The 15,887-nt window shown below is 42.5% G+C and overlaps 2 protein-coding genes across 3 annotated transcripts; one reads left to right on the top strand and one right to left on the bottom strand.

Moving 5' to 3' along the window:
- The first annotated feature begins 379 nt into the window (after positions 1–379).
- Positions 380–3,088, top strand: gtf2a2 (general transcription factor IIA, 2). Its single transcript, XM_056373416.1, has 4 exons — positions 380–595; positions 1,941–2,045; positions 2,263–2,420; positions 2,738–3,088. Coding segments are annotated over exons 1-4 (336 nt in total). The 5' UTR covers positions 380–523; the 3' UTR covers positions 2,739–3,088.
- Positions 3,089–3,878: 790 nt separating this feature from the next.
- On the bottom strand, positions 3,879–14,696 carry znf395a (zinc finger protein 395a). Of its 2 annotated transcripts, none has more exons than XM_056373206.1 (10): positions 14,585–14,696; positions 11,623–11,805; positions 11,221–11,378; positions 11,008–11,117; positions 10,216–10,418; positions 10,038–10,138; positions 9,027–9,345; positions 8,532–8,624; positions 7,364–7,434; positions 3,879–7,023 (listed from the first exon to the last, which is right to left on the bottom strand). In XM_056373206.1, the coding sequence occupies exons 2-10, from the start codon at positions 11,797–11,799 to the stop codon at positions 6,912–6,914; spliced, it is 1,344 nt and encodes a 447-aa protein (XP_056229181.1). In that variant the 5' UTR covers positions 11,800–11,805; positions 14,585–14,696; the 3' UTR covers positions 3,879–6,911. The 2 variants fall into 2 exon arrangements, with proteins under 2 accessions (XP_056229181.1, XP_056229189.1); XM_056373214.1 differs by having other exon boundaries at positions 11,623–11,801; positions 14,585–14,635.
- Between the last annotated feature and the right edge of the window lie 1,191 nt (positions 14,697–15,887).

Raw genomic sequence — 15,887 nt, 5'->3', positions numbered from 1 at the left:
GAGTAATTACATGTAACCTGACTGGTTGCTACACTTTGATTATGTTTGTTAAACCGATGACATAAAGAGAAATCTACACTGAGACAATGTGGTGGAGGTCAAATTTATTTTAAAGGCAAATCCCAGATTTTCACATCATAACATAAAATCTTTATCCAGTCTTAATATTAACTTTGTGGAACTTCAGGGAAGTTTTATGAAAATTTTACTGTATATTTGTTTGTATTTTATTTTATATTTTATACTGTATTATTATTATTATTATTATTATTATTAACTACAGGGTCTGAATTAGTGCAAGTCTTGTGACAGTAGCAGTATGAAAATGTACGTCGGCTTTTATTTTTGAAATGTTTAACCGGAAGTGTCGTTAGCTTGTCGGCGCTCACAGCTGCACGTAGTGGAGGGAAGCGGCTAGCTCCGTAAAGTCCGATAGCTCTGTTAGCTCCGTTAGCCCCGTGAGCCGCGTGTGAGTTTGTAGGATAGTTTACTGTAGTTATTAGCACCTTCTGCTGTTCCCACCATGGCGTACCAGCTGTACAGGAACACCACTCTGGGAAACAGTCTACAGGAGAGTCTGGACGAGCTCATACAGGTGACACACATCACACATTATGGCTGCTAGCTCGTAGCTAGCCCAGAGTAGCGCGCTTCTAACGGCAACAACGACGGTCAGTTACGCTGTTTAGCTCATAGCTGGCTAACTATACCTTGGTAGCCTCGGTTTGCTTCAGCTATTAATTCAGAAGTTAACATAAATATTCTCATGTTTTCTGTCTGTAGTGTTGACATATTAAGGAGCAACTGTGGAGTTAACAGTAACTGTATGTAAACAGTATAGCTAGCTAGCCTAAGCTAAACTAATGTTTGTTAGGGACACAATAAATGGTGAATTAAAAATCATTATTATAATTATGGTATCTTTCTGATAAGTTATTTATTACTAGACAGGGTTATAGTCACCTACAGCAATGGTAACATACACAGACTGTATGAGAACTGGTCCAGGATCTGTGAAGGTCCAGCTCAGGGATGCACTGTTTACCTCCTGTATCTAGGTCATTGCTGTGTAGTTCAGACATGGGGGACGTGTCTACTATTAGAAACAAAGTGTTTTTAATATTTGACTTTTCCTGAGTGACATGTTCCTGTATTATGCTTTAGTTTATTTAGAAATTCACAGTTATCACTTTCACAATCTTGTGACAGAACTTGAAACATAGCGAGACACGTTCACTTCCTCTCACCAACTGATCTGTCTGAGTTAAATCTTACTCAACTTTGACCCACAAAATCGCAAGCCTCTCTGACATCCAGCCGATTGGAGATAGAGGGGCTGAGACTGAGCTCTCATTCAGAAAGTATTGTTTGACCCTAACCCTTAAATTCTTGTTTAATATTTATGCACGAAATAATACAAGCAGCACAGAAGGAGAGATGCCGAAGTGAGTGTGAGGACAGTGACAGAGGTTAATGACAGTTAATAGTCTGATACACATGTAGTTTAACTGCTTTGTGGACTGCTGTTATTAGCCCTTCAGTGATGCTATCTCCTGCCCCCCTCCTGTTTTTGGCCACAGCACCAGAGTAAGTTTCACCAGGTGGATCTTGGTTTGACTGCACCATAAGGAGCTCTATGGCTCAGAGGATTAAGATACTGTATGTCAGGATATAGATACACACAGGACTTGTTAGTGGGAGACATTCAAGGTCGGTTTGGTCTTTTCATGGGTTTGTATCTGCTCTCTCACTGCAGAGAGCAGAAAATAATCAAGTGTTTAATGCAGATCGGTGCAACCCTACCTGAAATTAAACAAGCGAGATATAATGTGTTAATTAATGAAGGTTGTGTTGTTTAGATTAGGAGTTGCTGCTTGTGAACTGTACAACATTGTCTGTGAGTGTGTGGTGACGTTAAGTGAAATCTGGTGTGTGTTCAGACTCAGCAGATCACTCCTCAGCTGGCTCTTCAGGTCCTCCTCCAGTTCGACAAAGCCATCAATACAGCGCTCGCCAACAGAGTCCGCAACAGAGTCAACTTCAGGGTGAGTTCTTCCGACATTTATTTCAATGTGTCAGATACATATTTATTTATACATATTGAACTTAATATTGTCAGGCGTCAACTTTAAAGGACTCGGATCAGGGTCAATTAAACACAGAGTGATGACTCCCTGGATGTTTCAGGATGTTTGTGAACTGTAACCGTGTTGAGTTGTTTGGACTGTTGCGTAACTGGGTCACCGTGTCTCCGTCCCACAGGGCTCTCTGAACACCTACAGGTTCTGCGACAACGTGTGGACGTTTGTTCTGAACGACGTGGAGTTCAGAGAGGTCACCGACCTGGTGAAGGTCGACAAGGTCAAGATTGTGGCCTGTGACGGAAAGAGCGAGTCGACCCAGAACAAAACCGATAAATGGTTAGTAATAAATTTACTCATGTTTCATATTTCACATTGACACACCTGTGCTGTGATGTCACATGCTCCACCAGGTGATCATACACCTGATGTCACAAATCAATGATCAGGTCTGATTTATGGTGATATCATTGGATCAATGTAATGACATACTTTGCTTTTTAATTGACTCTCATTTTCTCCACAAGCAGTTTTTCCGTTTAGTTTCTTGTATGTCCTGATATAAGACTACATGTCCCATAATCCTCCTCTCTTCTCTCTCTTCTTCTCCTCTTTTCTTCCTGTATTTAACGTCACTGTGTTCTTCCTTTCTACAGACTCGGCTCCAGCGCCACAGAGTGGCGTCTCTCCTCGTGTGTTCGGTGTCGGTTGGAGCCGCAGATGGACCTGGACTGTACATATAATTTATTACAGCAGAGTCACAGCTGAGAAGTGTGTGTGTGTGTGTGTGTGTGTGTGTGTGTGTGTGTGTGTGTGTGTGTGTGTGTGTGTGTGTGTGTGTGTGTGTGTGTGTGTGTGTGTGTGTGTGTGTGTGTGTGTGTGTCAGAGTGGACCAGTCACTGTACCTGCATCAGTTTGTTTTTATTATCAGTTTACAGGAGTTTGTGTTCAGTTTGCTGTTATAATTGAGCTGAATCATCTTTAATAAAAACTTTATTTAAAACACACGGAGGATTCTAATTGGTTCGTTCAAGCTGAATAATGATGATGAAACTAATTTTCTATTAGGAGCCTCAGCTCCTCAACTGTTAACTTTTGCTGCTTTGTCTAATGTATAGTAAACTGAAAAGTTTCATGACGTCATCGTCGACTTCAGGAAACTGTTCCAAGTATTTTTCCCTATTTTTTCAACTTTAAAAAAATCAAGATCCTTGACATTTTATGGACCAAATGATAAATCTAGGAAATAGTTTAGTTGCAGCTCTAATTGATTCATTAACGACTTCCTCTGAGGAGTCATGTGACGTTATCCCAAGATAACGAGATATTATCAGGAGAAAATAATTTTGCCTTAACGCTCCTCCTTAGCAACACTCCTTAGTAACTCGTTAGCTGACGAGGACAGATGTGAAAATGACCTTGATTGAAATGTTCTCTGATACGTTGATCAATGCTGATTAATTGATAAAATAATGTAGTCACAGCCCTAATTGACTCGTTAACCACTTCCTGTGAAGAGTCACGTGACAGTCGTGAAACGAGGATGCTCTTTTCATCAGTCAGCATTTATGTTTTTCTGTGTGGACATGATGGAGGATAAATCTTGGTAATAACTGATCTGTCTAATAATCCTCACTACACCTTCCCACCACACTACAGACCACATCATCCGCATCTGGTTTAATGCCAAGTAGATTTTCACATACGAAGAATATGCTTCATTGTTTTGGTGCGAAACAATAAACACAGAAGAAGAAAAGAAAGATAAAGTGAAATCATCAGAGCCATGAGGCAAAGTCAAAGCTTTCCACTTTATTATAACAACATCAGGATTTCACATCATGTATAAAAGAGTGCATCTTAAAAATGGTACGGGTACAATGATCAACATTAACGTCTCTTAAACACATAGAATATAAATACACAACTTTGTCTCAGTTTACTGCAAATCAACCGTAAAATGACTTTGAAGTATAGAATGGCTTCGGGAATAGACTTCACTGTAGATATGGGCCCAGTATATATCTGTGTGTATACACTAGGAATCCATAAAATATATACGTCTCAGTGAGTGTGTGTGTGTTTTTATTTATAATTAAACAGACGTCTTGATCAATACTGCATGTGGTTTCATCAGAGAGGAAATGGCTTCTGTTTCCAAACAATAAAACGTCTAAACTGAAGCTGAAGGAAGTGAACAGAGGAGCAGAGTGATGATGACATTTACAGTGAAGTCTGATAATTATCTGTTAATCAGTGGAGATGCAGACGAGGTAACGGCGGGAGAGATTTAAAGATTTTGTCACCTGACGTGATGAAATGATCGATGGCTTCAAAATAAAACAGTGTGAATTATTGCAGTTTTAAAAGCCCTGACGCACCAACACATTTAAAAACAGAGATCTACATGTATTAAAGCTGCACTGACTCCAAACATTCAGACTGGTTATCAGGACTGACTTATTTCTCTTATTTTATTTGAATAACTTGAATTTAATTTACTTTAACCCCCTTTAACAACTCATTTAACATTTATAATCTGTATAAACACATGAATAAATGCTTTATAACAGTATAATGTGCTTGTCAGGACAGCTTAAGGGCTTATTAATTAAGTATTTTATACAGCAGGCTCCACTTGTGTGTGTTCACAGGAGAAGTTAGTGTCGTTGGCAAATACATTAATAAACACAATCGTTTAATAATCGTTTATATCCTGTTTATAAATATTAAATGAGCGGAGAGGAGGTAAACATGAAAGATGAATTTAGTCTTTTCTGATTTCCTCTGGTTTTCTCCATCAAACACCAACAACAAACTTTACTCCAACAGAATAAACTTTACAGTAGAACCAGAGAATGTGTCTGCAGTGATTTAGTGTTTGGTCGAAGCCACGGAGGTGAAGGCATCCTGACAACACTGAATGTCTCACAGTGCAGCTGGATAGTGAATTATTTACACGGCAGCTTTATGTTTTCCTTAAAGGTCCGGGAAAAACCACAACTTCATTTAGGAATATGCTCAGTGTGAGAACAGTTTGACACTTGGTCTCCAAGACCAGAGCCACAGGACGAAGATTTAGTATTTATTCTGTACTTCAATGATGCCGACACCAAGACAAATGAGCTAATCAGCTCCAGTTAATACAGGGCTCATCCTAGAGCTTTCGTTGCCCCGGGACGTCTATAAGGTCCTGGGGCAGCTGCCGACTTTGCCTGTGTCAAACTTTTAAACACCACAGTTTGTCACGAATGCTATAGATCTGTAATCCCTGGGTCTGAGATGACCTGAGGAAATCACTGTGACCTTGTTCTTTTCTCCTCCGCTGCCACAGAAGACGTCATACAGCTCGAGCCAGACCACCGCTGGTGAGCAAACTGATACTGGTGGGTGAAATAATGGAGGGACCAGAATAAATTAACTGATTAACCAACTGCTTTCATCAGCAGTCAACACACCGAGTCACTGGACCAGAGGCTGACTGATGCCAAAGTCCTGAAACACTGAGAAACTGCATCTGAAGGTTAGCTGCAAAACCCGGAGGAACGGAGGCCGAACCGTCACTGACTGAAGCTGATCCTGAGTCAGTTCCTCATGGACTTCCTGGTTCCTGTTTAGCACCAATGAGACTCTTTAAAACCTCGAATCTGTCGTCCTGACAACTCCAACAGTTAGTTTTTTAGTTCTGATTCTTAGCGTTAGCATTAGCTCTGAGCTCGGTAAAATAAAATGTGGCTTGTTATTGGAGGGAAATATTTACATACTGCTGAAGCTACAGGGAAAGACTTTTCACCCAATGAATATGAATAATAATGTGTTTCTTTAATGATACTGACTTTAGTGACGACTCCCAGGACTGCTAGGTGAACTGCAGGAGCTAACGGGTAACTGTAAAGACCCAGTGACCCACTCCTATTCATCTTTGGCTTTGTAGACACTGTGGGGGGGGGGCTGCAAGGCTGGATTACCAAGTGGACAAAGTGGGCTACTGCAGCGGGGCCCCAGACACTTCATATCAATTAGCTGCACGTCATTTTATCAATATCATGGAGTTGAGTTTTACAAATTAGCTTGAAAGCAATGAACAGAAAACCTGGAGCGAGGCAGCTTCACTCCACAGGAGGGGTGTCTGGATGTCTTGAGGCATAATGAAGCTGCCATGTGGGTTTGGGTTCTAACAGGTTAATCCAGCCATGCTAGGTGACATGCTAATGCTAATTAGCCCTAATAGTTTCCAAAATCCTTTTTACTTCCTGTGTTCTGGGCTGTTAACTCCACCTTCAATTCTCTAGACTGTTCATAATTAAGACTTGCCGTCACCGCGCTGAGTTAACGAGTCGGCTAAGCGTCAGTTACCGGGATATTAAGATGAATTCGCAGCATCGTATCCTCAGAGGTCGACGCTGTCCGGACACACATGTGGGCGTATCATTAAACTCCAGTCTTGACGAATCAGAGCCGAGCGTGTGCTGTTGAAGTAGTACGTGTTCATCCCGACACAGAGGCTGGTTCAGTTCAGATGACCTGAGGAGCGCAACAGGTGACCGGGTCAAAGGTCACATCGTATGTCATCAAAAAGCACCGACAGGACGCAGGTTGTGTGAGATGACACAGCGACAAGATACACATTCAAAAATTTTAAAAAGACACTTCTAGAAAACGTAGAAAGAGTATAAAGACAAAAAAATAATGTCTGGTTTCAGATGTAAGAAAGTATAAAACATCCACCAGGTGAAGTTCAGCTACTTGTCAACAGTCCGTCTCTGTTCATCGTCCTCCTCCCTCCTCCTCCCTCCTCCTCCGCCTCGTCCTCCTCCTCTTCCTCTCTACTCAGTCCAGGAAGCGTTGACAGGCTTTCTTCCAGCGACAGGCCGTGCACCACTGATCTCTGTGCTCGATGCCGTAAACTTTACGACACTTCTTTGCTTCACCACGAACCCTCCTGACACACACACACACACACACACACACACACACACACACACACACACACACACACACATACAGAGAGAGAGAGAGAGAGAGAGATTGATACTGTTAATATTATCAAATGTCTCTCTGCCTGTTCAAATCCTGGGGCTGGTTGAACAAAACACCTTAAGTTTTCTACTTAAATATATCACTTAAGGTTCAATTTCTGCACAGGTTTTACTGACTTTCAAGATTCCTTAAACACAAAGATAAGGAAGAAACCTCAAATACTTAAGTGAACATTTTAAGGAAACTCTAAGGATCAAACATAAGGGTGTTTTGTGCAACAGTACGGCGGTACCAGTACTGACCTGCAGGGGGCGCTCTGATGCTGCAGCCACTGCTCTCCTACACTGATCGAACGCACCCGAAACGACAAGCCCTGAGGAGGAGACAGAGACAGAGACAGAGTGGGTGTCTGATTTATTTTCTTCATCAGTTGCTCTGCTCTCTGATGCTTCGTGTTGTAATAATAAAATAATAATAATGTGTGAGCTGCTGCTGCTTTAATGTCCTTTGTTGTGGCTGTAAACAGGCTGCAGTTTCCTGTGTCGGCCTGCAGGTGGCAGCACTGCTCTGTGACACACTGATGGAAAATGTGACCACAAACCATCTGAGGGGATTTTCCTGCCGGATAAAAACCATCAGGGTGGAACGCACGCACACACGCACGCACGCATGCACGCACACACACTTCACCCCCCCCCCCCCCCAGTGTAAAACCAGTTTTAACAGGCTTCTCTGGGCTGGTGCAGGAAATCAACAATAGACTGCTGTACAGGATTCAGACTGAAAACAGAACTGGATTGGAGAAGTGTGTGTGTGTGTGTGTGTGTGTGTGTGTGTGTGTGTGTGTGTGTTTTGGGGATGTCCAGTAATAAGTGAATAATGTAAATCTCAGTGAAAGTCCACACTGACATGTTTGTTCTGTGTAGGACACGAACAGAGAATCTCAAGTTTCACTTCTCGGACTTTTGTGGACTTTTTTGTTTTATTCATCGTGACAGACGGTTATTTCCTCCTCGTTAGAAACACTCACCATGTAAACAACTCCTTTGCAAACGTTAAACACTTCAAGCATTTAATAACAATAACAACTTTTAATTTCCCATGAGTCAAAGCCTCGTGGGCGCTGCAGTTGCTAAATGCTAAAATAAATAAAACTCTGTTTCGTCCCATTCGCTCTTGGTCTGGTGACGATCAGCTGATCAGACAAAACAAGACGTCATCTTCAGATCAATGATTCAATTTGTTTGATTCCAGTGATTCAGGTCAAAAACAACGGCTTTGTACATCACGACCATGAAACATTTTTTACCTTTCTCCGGAGATAAGTGGTTACAGTTCAGGTTCAGGTACGAGGAAACCAACCTCACTTCCCTGAGAATCGATCACCAACCCTTATAAAAGAGTCGTCGGTCCTGTTCCCTGCAGAGTCTTGTACCAGGATTAGATCAGATAAAGGTGATGGCTGTTTACCTGTCTGCTGTGGCAGGTGGTGGGCGGGGCCATCGAACGACAGGAAGCTGTGCTGGAAGCTGCTGCTGAGATCACATGGCTGGGAGGCAGAGCCTAAAAAAAGTATAAAACTGTTTAATTTAAATATTCTGTTATTATACACACAGAGACATAATCGTTCCAAATAATACATAAGAGAAAAAATATGTTTTGAGTTTTGCTGTTAAATTACAAAGAAAAAATGTTTTTCACATTTATGAAAGTCACGTGTGAAGGTTTAGACCTGCAGTAGCAGCGTATGGAGCCATGTTTTTATGAGGGGGTCTCCATGTTGTTTGTATTTTACAGGTTCAAGCTCATGATCCAAAACTGTCATAAATCATCTAAATCTATTTAACATGAGCTCAAGAAAACACAGGATGTGTTTCTTTACAAGAAAACACTTTGTGATGTTTTATTATTTTAACTATGCATCCTGCACTAACTGTCAGTCACTGTTGATAAGCCCCGCCCTACCTGGTAGGAGTGCTCTGATTGGACCTGCAGGAGGCTGCCGGAGGAGGAGGGGGCGGAGTGACTCAGAGTACCACAGGTTGGAGAAGGGGGGGATGGAGGGGAGGGAGGGGGAGGGCTGGGAGGCGAGGATGGGGAGGAAGAAGAGGAGGCGGTGGGGGAGGGGGAGGCGGGGCCAGAGAGGAGGGAATGCTGCTGCTGCTGCTGCTGCTGCTGCTGATGATGATGATGATGATGATGATGATGATGGTCCCTCTGGATGATCTCAGTGTAGTAAAAATCCTCCTCGCTGCGAGAACAACGCTCGTGTTCACCTCCACGGCTGGGGGGGGTCAAAGGTCAAAGGTCACATCAGAACTTTAACAATAAAAAAACTACCCGTCTATCTTATTGCAACATTGATTCATCAGGTATTTAATTTGCTCAGTTATCCAAAAAACTTATATTCATATTATTTCATTCAATTGATTTTCAAAAGTATGAGGCACAATTTAAATTAATATTACAATATAAAATAAGGTGCTTTATTCTGTAAATCACTAAATGTCTAAAAGTCCCAGGAAGTTTTCTGGACTCATTATAGATAAAATAAAACTGGTACATTTACAAGTAATTAACTGTTAACTATTAATTATTTATATTTTACACTGTTAGTGTGAATTAGATTTTGACTCTACTTTTATTTTCAATTTTAAATTATTACATAATTTTGAATTATCATGACTATTTTATTATCTTATTTTATTTATTTAATTTTTATTATTTTCTCAGCTTTTGTTTTTTATGGCAGAACTGAACTTCCATAAATAACAGCTCCAGGTTTTATTGTAGTCACCTTTGCCTCATTGATGCTTCCAGAAGATAAAACTCAAACTAAAGACACGAAGATGCTTAAAATAAAAATTATAATATTTCTCATTGATGTGACATTTTTATTTCTTCATCTTTTTTGGCAGAAATGATCTTCCATAAAAAACACATGAAGATTAGAAGCGTCTGTCAGGTGAGTCTTACCACAGGTGTGTCGTCCTGATGTGACGTTTGATTCCCACAACTGACGTCAGCACCTTCCCACAGATGGGCCACAGACACCTGTAGGCCACTTTCACCGAGTTCTGCAGGAGGAAACAGGCCGTCAGCGCTCACCTGTGTGTGTGTGTGTGTGTGTGTGCGTGTGTGTGTGCGCGCACACCTTGCGTTTCCGCGGCGCCGGCTCGTCGAACAACACCTCCTCCAGCTCCATGTCCAGGCCCTCGTCGGGGGGCGTGGTCGGGCTGACGTCGGGCTCTGCGATTGGTGGAGAGGGGTCCGGGCTCCCGTTGGCGCGGCCGACGCTCCAGTAGCCGCTGCTGCTGCTGTCAGAGAGGTCGCTGCCGCCGGAGTCCATCAGAGCCGCTGAGACACACAATGTTTAGTATTAACACTGAGTCCGTAGGTGGGTGTGGTCAGCATGTTGACAGGTGTCATGGCTGCTGTGATGACATCACAACATCACAACAGGTTGTTCGTCAGTAGATTTATCCCATTCTCATGGACACGATATCTCAGTGACTCCTCGACAGAACTTCTTCAAATTCGGCACAAATTTTCACTAGGACTCAGGGATGACCTGATTAGACTTTGGTGGTCGGAGGTCAGAGGTCAAAGGTCACGGTCACAGCGACCTCACAAATCGCAAATTTGGTCTTGTGAATGCGATATCTCAAGAACTCTTCAAGAGGATCCCGTCACATGACACGATATCTTAGCAACGCCTTGATGGACTTCTTCAAGTCAAAGGGTCAAAGGTCAAGGTCAGTGTGATGTCACCAAACACTTTTTAGCCATAACTCAAGACTTCACAGCAGTTATGTGATTTCACACAAACGGCTAATATTTTCTCTGACTCTGGATAAACAGGATGTAACCTGGAACTAGTCTGAGTGGCGGAGGGATACAACCACGAGGAGGTGATTCTAGTTGATGCTGCTGTTTGTTGTTGTACCTGTTGGGTCTGGGGTCACAGGGCTGTGCAGCAGAGGGCTGCAGGACAAACTGCTGAGAACCATCGCTGCCATCAGCTCGTCCATGTCCACCTCCTCTGGACTCCTCTGACTGCAGGAGGACAGGAAACAGAGACGGGAGGAGACTGAGGTGAGAATCTGCTTCTTAAAAATATGTAGAGAGACAAGAGACAGAGACAGAGAAGATGTCTGACCTCCTGGGGACGTCGATGCAGGACGAGACAGACCTGCTGCTGGACAGGGGCACTGAGGAGGGATGAGATGAAGACCAGGCAGGAACATCACTCTGCATGAGGTCCAGCTGATCCGCCACTCCTGGGGATTCACCCCCTCCCCCGCACTGGAAATACACCTGAGAGGGAGAAACACCGTCAGGCAAGACAAACTTCTCCAAACATAACGTCTTTTTGTCTGTGAGTTTCCCACAGGGGGATTTCATCATCATCATCATCATCATCATCATCATCATCATCATCATCATCATCATCATCATCATCATGTCCATCACAGGAACTGAAACATGGCTCTGGGATTTTATGTCTGTGTTTAACAATAAATGTTTATTTCTGCTGCACTGGACAGAAAATGTGACTCACCTTCAGCCCAGGATGACCTTTGACTCTGCTGGAGGCCTGTTGTCCTGCTGCCGTTGCCACGGTGACGCCGGCCTCACCCGTCTCCAGGTGCATGTGTGCTCCTGCCGCCGCCGGGCAGGTGGAGCTCACCAACGCTCCGAACGGGGAACGCTTCCCCAGACGAGTCTTTGGCAACATGTCTGTCTGATGGAGGAGAAACAGCGGCTTCAGTCATTCATCACCGGGATATAAAGGGAACTACGGAGGCTCCTGTAGTCGTTTCAGTCTGAACCGGAGTGGGAGACGGACCACAGAGCGACGCTGCTGCTGCTGAACATACTGAGGTAAAGTTCTGTACAAGACAAATCCAGCATAATGTCCAAGAAGACGAGAAGAGAAGTAAAATCAGAAATAAAAACCTGTCTCAGTAAAAGTCCTGGTTAATATTGGAGTTTATGGGAATATCTGTAACTAGAGCTGAACGATTCATCAAATACAATCATAATCTCAATATGACCAAGCGCATTATCCAAATCACAGGAGCTGCAGTTCTTTTTTTGGTGAAGTCAAAATGTGTCTCGTCGCTCTGCATTGTTAGCATTAGCATTGTTAGCATTAGCATTGTTAGCCGCATCAGTGTTGTGGTGCCGCGGCCTGCAAATCATATTCTGCACATGTAAAGAAACATGTTTGTTTGGTACAAGACAAAAATCACATCATCATCATTTTTATTCTTTTTCAGTCAAAATGAAAGAAATTGATCTTTCCAACTGAAAAATGATTCTTTTTCATATTATTCAGCTGAATAATCAGAATGAGTCATGTGCAGACAGGTTTATATAAAACCGTCCGACCACTTTAATGGAGAATGAAAATCCCAGTTCAGTGAAGCAGTGAAAGAACCGTCTCAAATTTAATTTCATCCAAGTTGTGAGGTGGATATTTCAAGTTTTCTGTTTGTTTCAGAAACGTGTTGAAGCACATCTCCATAAACAAGGAGACGCGTCGCTCAGGACCAAACAGTGGTGAGGTTCGACCCCCCCCCCCCCCCTTCACAGTGCAACGTGACTTCAGCAGCTGTGCAGTGGCTGCTGGGAAAACTGAAGCTGTGGATTAAGTTTGCCGGTCAGATCTGTTCTATGTTCCACAGATCTGAGTGACATCACGGTGACTCACAGGCTGCAGTGTCATTTACAGTCAGTACGCTGAGTGTGTGTGTGTGTGTGTGTGTGTGTGTGTTTGTGTGTGTGTGTGTGTGTGAGTGTGTGTGTGTGTGTGTGTGTGTGTGTTTGTGTGTGTGTGTGTGTGTGTGTGTGTGTGTGTGTGTGTGTGTGTGAGAGTGTGTGTGTGTGTGTGTGGATTAAAGTAAACAGGACAGATGGGTTCAACTGTTCATCTATTTCTTTATCACTGTGCATCTGTTGACAACAACGATAATTAACTAAACTACAACTAATTAACTAAACTGTGTTACCGTGGCAACATGGTAAAACATGACATCCACCCCTCCCTCCCCATTGAAGGTTTCCTGTGAATCAGTGAGTCACAGAATGAGTTTCAGAACAAACAAACACGTAAACACCTTTAAACAAACATAAACACAAACACTGGATCAATACAGAATATTATTTACTCCTTATTACATCTCCCCGTTTCTGATCTGGTGACCCTGGGGAGGGGCCCGACCCCTCGACTGGGAGCCGGCGGACTAAACTGTCTCAGCTCCACCTGGAGCAGCTACAACGTAAAATGATCAATAATTAATATTGTCAGATAAATGAATGTTTAACTCTGACTGGGCCGACTTTCTGCACAACAAGAACTTTTCACACTAAATTTGGCTGATGATACTTCTGTGCTTTTACTTTGGAAGGATTCTGAAGCGATCACTGATCCAGGGGTTTCTTCTGTCACTGTTGGGTCATTGACCCAAAACACTTCTAATCAGCTCATCCTCTTTTTAAACTCATCTCTGATCGTTACAACATGTGTCCCTCACAGGTTTTCTAATGTGTGCACATTGTGTTGCACAACAACTCACAACATTTTGTCACAGGTTTCATGTCAAACTTGTGAAAGTTATTCAGATATTTTACTTCAGGAAAAGTAGAATTTGAAATGAAATCTGAGTAAATGAAAATTCCTTAAGAACAAGACGAGAAAAATAATTGTGTGTAACATTTATTTAAATTTAGATTTAGTTTAGATAACCAAAGGTAACATGAAAAATAACATTAATAGATGGACTAACTAATAACCTGTATCTTTGACTGGTTCCTACTCACTGGTTCTGGTTCTGGTTCTGGTTCAGTGCTGATGTCGACCCAGTGATTTTTAAGTTTTTTAAAGTTTAAAACAGCCACACACACACACACACACACACACACACACACACACACACACTGTATGAACACACCCCCTTGTCTTGTCTGCTGTTTCGAGCTTTGAGCCAATCAGATTCCTTCAGTGCTGAGTTCACACCCTCCACAATAAGAGTCCTCAATGGACACAAAAACAGCTCCGAGTCAGACCGTTATTTTCTCTGTCAGTCTCTGAGTCAAATGGTGCCAGGTGTTGATCTTTAGTTCCCAACAACAACAACAACAACAACAACAACAACAACAACATTCAGGCTACAAACAGAGAAAAGCAGCAGATCAACTGTTCTCTTGCAGAAAGAACTAAAATCATCTGATCTGTAAATCATGTGGATCAACACAGCTCAGTAACACAGAGAAGAGACAGAGGGTGAAGTTGAGTGTTTGTTAAGTTCAGCAGCAGCTCAGTGTTCAGTCACTCACTCCTCTCTGTCACCGATCACTGTCACAGTGACTACAGCAGGAGCTGCTGCTGAAACATGCTCATGTAAAACAACATGTAAAGACTCAGATCTTCACATGGAGTCAGATAAAGTCAGAGACTGTGAGACGCCGTGAGGAGAGAGAGAGAGAAGCAGACAGGTGAAGCACCAGTTGTCACTCACCTGCAGAGTCTCAAGCTCCAGCACAAGAACAACAACACGTCCAGTCTGAGAGTCCACTGCTCCTCAATGAGAGCTGAGGGTGTGTGTGTGTGTGTGTGTGTGTGTGTGTGTGTGTGTGTGTGTGTGTGTGCTGCAGGCTGCAGCCAGTCTGAACACCATCAGGGAGGGAGGGGCGTCACACAAAACCTGGACTGGATCCTGGATCAGACTGGAACAGACCAGCTGCTCTCAGGACTCACAACAACATGGTCAACATTAACGTGATCAATATCAACATGTGATCAATATCAACATGTGATCAATATCAACATGTGATCAACATGACTTTAATGTGACACTGATCAGTTAAACAATGAATGTGGAAAATAAAATAAAATGTCTGATCTGATTTTGTTTGTTCAAATTATTTATTTATTTGTTGTTAGACCAAAGGTGCAACATGTAGTCAATTAATCGATCGCAACTAATTTGATAATTGATAAAATATCTTCTTTTTTTCAAGTAAAAAAAATAGATTAATGTTACGTTTGATTTCATTATGAAGATTTTCACTGTCAGAACAAACGATTAACAGATTAAATCAGTGGTGAAAATATTGATTAGCTGCAGCTCTAGTTGTTTATACAGTAGAAAATATTGGTGAAATCTGAGGAGAGATATAAAAAAAAAGGTAAACAAGATAAATAACAAATTATAACATATAACTTATTTATTATTTAAATTATTATTAAACTTAACCCGGGGTCATGACGGGGTCACAAGCTGGAAAATTTCCCGGTTATTTCATTTCATTCTGAGACTAAATCTTTACAGTTACTGTGATCCTCCTCCATGAGATCCTGCTCCGGGTTTTCCCAGCAGCCTCCACGGCGGCTCTCCGCTCCGTAGTAAACAAGAGAACCACGTGGGGGAGGAGGCGAGCCGTGATTGGCGGAGCTCAGCCGTGCAGGAACACACCCCACAGAGGACTGTTGTTTACTGACTGTTCCTCTGCACTGAAGGAGCCTGAACACAACTGACTGTTACTGTTCACCACAGTCCTCCAGTCACCCACAACACCACTGTAACACATCTGTAACACATCTGTAACACATCTGTAACACTGCTGCGATGCTCCCAGTGCGTCTGTGCTAAAACAGCAGTTATTTTTAGTATTTGCACAAGTATAAACCAATCAAAGTACACACAGTACATGCAGTAATACAGTGATTATGTGTACTACACAAACCTGATTAACTACAATATAAGTGCAGCTTCTGTGTTTAACAGAGAATCACATGAACAGTCAGAACAATGTAACTGA

This window comes from Seriola aureovittata, chromosome 1 (assembly GCF_021018895.1).
Source record: "Seriola aureovittata isolate HTS-2021-v1 ecotype China chromosome 1, ASM2101889v1, whole genome shotgun sequence".
Lineage (NCBI taxonomy): Eukaryota > Metazoa > Chordata > Actinopteri > Carangiformes > Carangidae > Seriola > Seriola aureovittata.
This window is presented reverse-complemented; position numbering and strand designations above follow the sequence as displayed.

Excerpts from the sequence above, each read along its gene's own strand:
- znf395a (XM_056373206.1), bottom strand. The coding sequence starts at position 11,799 with ATGTTGCCAAAGACTCGTCTGGGGAAGCGTTCCCCGTTCGGAGCGTTG. Across the intron at positions 11,379-11,622 it reads AAGGTCATCCTGGGCTGAAG|GTGTATTTCCAGTGCGGGGG; the intron begins GTGAGTCACATT and ends TCTCCCTCTCAG. Across the intron at positions 9,346-10,037 it reads ATCAGGACGACACACCTGTG|CCGTGGAGGTGAACACGAGC; the intron begins GTAAGACTCACC and ends GACCCCCCCCAG.
- gtf2a2 (XM_056373416.1), top strand. The coding sequence starts at position 524 with ATGGCGTACCAGCTGTACAGGAACACCACTCTGGGAAACAGTCTACAG. Across the intron at positions 596-1,940 it reads GTCTGGACGAGCTCATACAG|ACTCAGCAGATCACTCCTCA; the intron begins GTGACACACATC and ends GTGTGTGTTCAG. Across the intron at positions 2,046-2,262 it reads GCAACAGAGTCAACTTCAGG|GGCTCTCTGAACACCTACAG; the intron begins GTGAGTTCTTCC and ends TCCGTCCCACAG.